This window comes from Hordeum vulgare, chromosome 1H (assembly GCF_904849725.1).
Source record: "Hordeum vulgare subsp. vulgare chromosome 1H, MorexV3_pseudomolecules_assembly, whole genome shotgun sequence".
Classification (NCBI taxonomy): Eukaryota; Viridiplantae; Streptophyta; class Magnoliopsida; order Poales; family Poaceae; genus Hordeum; species Hordeum vulgare.
Window position 1 is genome coordinate 434701396 of NC_058518.1, and position 6355 is coordinate 434707750.

At 47.6% G+C, this 6355-nt stretch overlaps 1 protein-coding gene across 1 annotated transcript; it reads right to left on the minus strand.

Moving 5' to 3' along the window:
• Positions 1 to 282: 282 nt before the first annotated feature.
• On the minus strand, positions 283 to 4574 carry LOC123443026 (probable magnesium transporter NIPA4). Its single transcript, XM_045119250.1, has 9 exons — positions 4006 to 4574; positions 3127 to 3183; positions 2936 to 3026; positions 2677 to 2837; positions 2431 to 2558; positions 2171 to 2308; positions 1922 to 2014; positions 989 to 1094; positions 283 to 888 (listed from the first exon to the last, which is right to left on the minus strand). Exons 1-9 carry the CDS (start codon positions 4169 to 4171, stop codon positions 683 to 685), a joined length of 1146 nt encoding a protein of 381 aa, XP_044975185.1. The 5' UTR covers positions 4172 to 4574; the 3' UTR covers positions 283 to 682.
• Between the last annotated feature and the right edge of the window lie 1781 nt (positions 4575 to 6355).

Consider the following 6355-nt stretch of genomic DNA (forward strand, 5'->3'; position numbering starts at 1 on the left):
AACATACGTCCTAAATGCTAATAAATGCACATGGAAATGTACGACCGTCTCCCTCCAGGGGGGTTACGATGTTCCGAGTGGCAGCCAGTCGGTTAGTTGAATGTTCTCCGAATGCTAGTCTCCGACTGGATGGTCGAGGACCTGTTGCCGACTGGATGATGGGGACTCCTTAATTCAGTCGGAACTGACTAAGGGCCTTGTCCCTTATGAGGGATAGTCCTTGGGTAGGACTTACAGGACAGGCCTATGACCCTACCCTAGGACTATAACCCCATCACATGATTAATGTCATATTGTGCTCTTCTATTTGATCACGTATTCTGAACGAATAACTACTGTATGTGAAAGAATACACAGTTCCAGATAACCTCCGTGGATCAATCCACACTTGGGTCCTTGGCCATTCTAGTTATCTTGCCCAGAGACGTATATATAGTAGTATAACTGATGTAAGCCCCGAAACTCTGTACCAAAGTCTCAGAAATTATATGGGGCGCCGAGCCGCCACCTTCCAATCTTCTACAGTCAAAACCTAAGGAGTTCTATCCAATGAAAGAATGGAGATTCTTTCCTTCCCAAGTTTAGGGACAGCCATGGCGGGTATAAAGCATTGAAGCACCATGATTGGACCAATGTTGCCTTCAAGCGTCATGGACTTAGCACAGCTGCAACCATCAACATGTCATGATGTCGAGCGGAAAGATTCTGTGCCCCTCGATGACCTGAGCGGAATGCCATCAGCGGCAGACCTGAGAGGAATTCCCTCAGTGCCCCTGGGTGACCTGAGAGGAATGCCATCAGCAGCAGATCTGAGAGGAATTCCTTCGGATTCATATGCATCCTCGTCCACGTGTTTAGGAATTCGGATAGGTAGACTCTGCTGGAGACCTGCATATCAATGGATGAGAAATTATACATTGGTGCCATTTCAAGTAAAACAGGAGATGTTTACAAAAGAAATCAGGAGGAGGGGGGGATGCAGGCATACCATCCACCATATCTTTCGTCTTGTGAAGAAGAAATGTCCCGGAAAGGATAGTAACGAAACCACACATCTCAGTGACAATTTGGGTCGGATTTTGACGATCCCAGTCCTGCATGTAATTATAGTTGAAAACAGTAAATATTTTGTATAACATTTTAATGGAACACAATAGTGGATAGACGGATGCACCACTTGACAATCAGCTTAGGAGACAGCAAAGATGTGAGGTGTTATTGTGATTCAGAAAATTATTATCGTCTAACAGATACTCCCCCCGTCGGTCCGTCCCATAATATAAGAGCGTTTTTGACACTGCCATTCACACTTTACCCTATTTACCTGTTGACATAACTAACTCGTCTTCACAATGAAGGCAGGACATAAGCTTGCTAATTTGAGAATTTCCGAACACAATGATAGGCCGTCTAACCCTTACTATGTGAGGATCTGGTTCAAAACCCTTGCTATAACCGAATTTGGATATCAATCAGCCAGGCAACACCACAATTAACAGGTTAACTGTACAACAATCAGCCAGGTAAACTTGTGTGATTGTTGTAATGATGGCTGCAAGGTTTACTGTGGCAAGATCAAAACCTGAGTGTTCTAGGAAACATAAAGGTTGCAAGGTTATGGATAGAATATTTGTACGCATGGTACAAAGAATAACTCGAAATTACTTCAATACTACTCCCTTTGTAAAGTAATATAAGATCTTTTAGATGAATAAAGGTTTACAGAGGGAGTACATATTAGTGCCAGAAGCTAACTCACTAAAATAAAGATTATCATCTAGCATGTTTACTGCATATTCCCAAAATAACTAAGATCCCTGGATTGATTTTTATTAAGCCAATATCGCTGTTTAAGATGGAAAGTAAAGCAAAGCTTGCTGACAATTATGTAAACAAGTATTCTGAGCTCCAAAGCTGTTACCTTGAACATTATTACACTAGCCAAAATGGTCAACGAAGTAAACATCGTATAATAAATGGGCGAAACAACTGCAGTATTGAATGTGTCAAGGGCCTGCAAAAGTACAATAGCAAGCTGAACATAATTTATAGCATAATACACACATGTAAGATATCAATATAGCAACATTGTTATTCAGTCTATGCTACTTATGGAAATTATTCTCTTAGAACAGGCATAACTGCCAACGAACATAAACATCGATCATACCTTGTTCAGATAGTTCATCTGTGTTACTATGCATGCGATTACAACAAGTGTGAAGAACCATGTTTGTGGATAAACTAGCTGGTTCATCCCTGAAAATGTCAGCTTCAAGGCTATCCCAAGAGCTTTGACACTCATGACCTGCCAAGCCAAGCAGAATACAGATAGAAACATTAGAATCATAACTTAAGGAGGGTTTTTTTTACCAACTATCTAAGGATTAAGTGAAGACAAAACAAAAAATCATGAGGTGAAAAGCATACCGACAGAGACCCAAAAAGAGAACAGATACCAATATACACCATAATATGTGTCTGACCATACTTTGGGACAAAATGGAATATGAGCACGAAAGCTGCTGCGAGCACAATGGCTGCATAAAGTAGAAATGCTGCAACATTGAAATTTAAGCCTTAGTATTGTTGATAAATAGTAACATACTGAAATGTCAACATGACGTCAATAATGATTTACAGTACTATGCAAGCGTATAGAATGCAGAATAAAACCTGGTTCAGTAGCAAGATCCCATACTTCTGCCACAGATTCAATTTCACGTTCCGGAGGGGCATGTAGCACAATTGTTGTCGAACCCACAACACAAAGAATACACCCGAGTACACCAAATGTGTGCAGCTTCTCCCGCAAAATGATACGTGCAAGAACAGCACTGTAAGAGAACGTGCCAAAAGTATCAGAACTGCTGAAATATAAGCAATACAAGATTTTAGTGTATCAGTTGTAAATCATATTAAATTTAGCCCATACCTAATAATTATGCTAAGTGCACCAAGTGGAGTCACCAAGATAGCAGGGGCAAAAGCATATGCAGCAAAGTTAGCGATTTCCCCAACAACCACTGGAAATTGTACATCGTTAGTATCACCACATATAGTAATGGAAGCAAAAGACTATGTCGGAACCAAATTTCTATCCACTGTATCAAATGAAATACCTACTTGTTATCAGTCCTATCCACCACAGTGGCTCAAGCAGGTAAGAGTAGCCACCAACACCTGTTCAAATCAACAAAATAAGCATAAACACTGGAAAAGGTTGAAATGTAGCTGGAATGACAGAAGCAACATTTTCAGCACGATATTTGCACAATGCACCACAGATGAAACAAGGAAAATTTAACCTAGAACAGGGCATATGATCATCAGCAAACACTGACTTTTATAATTATTATTTTTAAAGAGAATGATATACGCTGAAAGTTTAAGGGAAACAAGCTAACAGAAGGGAGTCCATTGCATACATTTTCCTGGCGCAACAAATATTCTTAAAGTTTAAAGGACAACAAGCTGACAGGAGTCTATTGTATACATCTCCCCGGTTCAACAAATGCTATGAGTAAGTGAGGATTCATCTCCCGCCTACAGTCAATGATTGTCATATTTCCGAGAAATCCATGCTGAATGTGATATTAAAGGTGCAGGAGCAAGGAAGAAATGCAAGGTAAATCAAGCCATCAGCCCATCACCACCATGTCATCTGTTGTACGAGTACTAATGATTGGTATTGGTGGAACAACATCAAGCAAAGTTCAGGAACGTCTCAGTCCAAGCTCAACAACCATTCCGATCTCCAATGCGCTTGCTGCTCCAAAGTCGTACCTATCCAGGGTCCAGCGCAGGCCCCCACCGACAGCGAAAGCGAGATCCGAATCTCGCGCGGCTCCGCGCAGATCTAGGCTAGGGAGCCAGCCAGCAGCGCGGCGAGGCGGCGGCAGCACAGGGAAGGCCTCGCGCTGTTCGCCGGGCAGTGTGGAACGAGACGGGGGTGTGCGGAGCAGAGAGGGGGGGTGGAGCTGGGGCGGGCGGGAAGGGACGCACCTGCGCGGACGCCGGAGGCGCCGGCCTTCTTGAGCCCCTTCTTCTTGACGATGAAGCTGGCCCCGATGAAGAGGCTGGAGGAGACCGCCAGCAGCAGGCCCTTGATGTTGTCCGCGGACATCCCGGTGTAGGACACCACCCAGCTCCCCAGCCGCTCCCCGCCCATCTCGGAAAACCCGCCGTCGCCTCCGGCGCCGCCGACCCCCTAGCCCGTCCTCCTCCCCCTCCTCCTGCGGCGGCGGCCGCGCATGCGAGATCTGGACTGGAGAGGCCGCTCGCCACGTCGGTGGGACGGCTTGGCTTTTCGCCTGGCTGTGCTGGTGCTCGCCTGCTTCGGGGTTGGGGGCTTTGTGAGCTCTACGCGGGGCGGGGGAGTGGGAGGGGAGGGGAGAGGAGAAGGTATCGCGTCGCGCGCGGACGGGCGGCAGAGGCCGCAGGACAAAAACCAGCAAAAGACTGCCGACTGCGGCGACGACGTCGTCGAGACGGAAGCGGGGGAGAGGGGCAGAGGGCAGGCGGTCAGCCAGTCCTCCAAGAGCCGTGCGTGCGTGCGTGCGTGCGTGGCTCGTGCCGTGCGAGCTACTCGGTTTTTTGTCCTCTGCGGCGCCTACTGCTGTGGTGTGGCTGGCCCTGGTAACGGCGGATGCTGTGCGCCGTGTTTAGAGTAATTTAGAGGAACTTCAATCACGCGACTAATTCCATTCACCACCGTTCGTTTGGGTCGACGAGGATAAAATCGAATTTCACAACGCGTCGATTTATTTTTAAAACACGTCTGTTCCGCGTCCGCGCCAATCCATTTCCGGTCTAAATTTGAGCCTGAAATGCGTTGGCGCGGACGCGAAGCGGACGCGTCCGCACCGACGCACGCGCCCACTCGGTGTTCGCTCCCAATCACCGCGGTCAACATTATTTATAACGGCCGTCCATCTTGGACCCACGCGTCAGCAACCGCGGTCGGCCTTTTTTAATCCGAGCGTGCATTGGGTTCCGGCTCATCTGCTTTCAGAAACCCACACTTCCCCATCTCGCCACTTCCTCGACGACCAAACCCTAGCACCATGGTCGGCTCCTTCCCGCCCAAGGGCAAGGCCCCGCTCTACCCCCGCGCCATCTCCCTGCCGGCGTCTTCTCGCCGGCCTCGCCAGCGTGTGAGTGTCCCAGTGCCACCACCACCAGCACAGCCCGCGCCGGCAGGACAGACGACGGAGGCGCACGCAGTTGTGCTCTGGAGCACGGTGTTCCCCTGGGCCGGTCCTGCGCATACACTGGTCGACCTCACCGGCCCCGACAACGACGACGCCTTCGTCGCCTAGGGCTGCCACGTAGTTTTAGGTTTTTTTTATGTTAACTAATGTAATACGGACGCGTGGACTCTCGTCGGCCTTCGTGGCCAGCTTTTAATGTTTAATTATGCATGTTAAGTATTTTCGCAAATTCTTATATATATTTTTGGCATGTCGGTAAAAAATGGGTCGAGACAGCGTTGGACGCATGCGCCGATCCAAACGCCGAAGCACACATTCGTGTCCGATGAGCCGACCCAAACGGATCAAAAGCGGACAAAATCGCAGTCTGTTTGGGTCGGCCCGTTGGAGTTGCCCGACCTTAAATAAAAAAACCACCAACTTTTGTTTTTGTTAAAAACGTCACATTTAACAGTTTGCTAAAAATGTTGATCGTGCGATCAACGCCATTTGAAGACAAACCTGACGCACGAGGCCCGATGTCATGTGTCACGTGGCCCGCGCGCGTCAGTTGTCGTTATACAGCGCTAGACAAACCCTGTACGTCGGCCCATCCACCCACTCCCTCCCCCCCCCCTAAATCCCATCGCGCGGCACCCTCATCCTTCCCGCTCGCCCTCGTCATCTTCACCCATGGCCGCCGACGGCGGCGCCGACGGCTCTGTTGGAGATGGCAGGGACGACCGCGGGAACTCCTCTTCCCTCGACCACAGGGACAAATCTTTCTTCTCCGTCTAGTGTGTGCACACGCTCATCCCTGGTGCGGCAGCGTGGGACGATGGAGATGGGCGCTCCGTTCTCGACGGCGTAGAGTGAGTTATGTGTCTTTCTTTGTACATTTATTTGAATTATGTGTAGAGTGTTGTTTAGGAACTATATTTCTGTAGCCATATTGAAAACTGAAAGTGCGATAAATATATTTTCCTGTCATAGCACCTGAATTGTGAGTTAACTGATTTGGTGTTGATTTAGTATACTGTTATTTGAATTTACATGAGCTAAACATATTGTTAACCGAATATGTCGTGCTTTTGTTTTGTGTTTCCACTCTGGATGATGGAATATGTGATAAAAGTGAGAAGCAGATGTCTATTTTAGATATT

Excerpts from the sequence above, each read along its gene's own strand:
- LOC123443026 (XM_045119250.1), bottom strand. The coding sequence starts at position 4,171 with ATGGGCGGGGAGCGGCTGGGGAGCTGGGTGGTGTCCTACACCGGGATG. Across the intron at positions 2,559-2,676 it reads GGATCTTGCTACTGAACCAG|CATTTCTACTTTATGCAGCC; the intron begins GTTTTATTCTGC and ends TCAATGTTGCAG. Across the intron at positions 1,095-1,921 it reads CTAGTGTAATAATGTTCAAG|GACTGGGATCGTCAAAATCC; the intron begins GTAACAGCTTTG and ends AATTACATGCAG.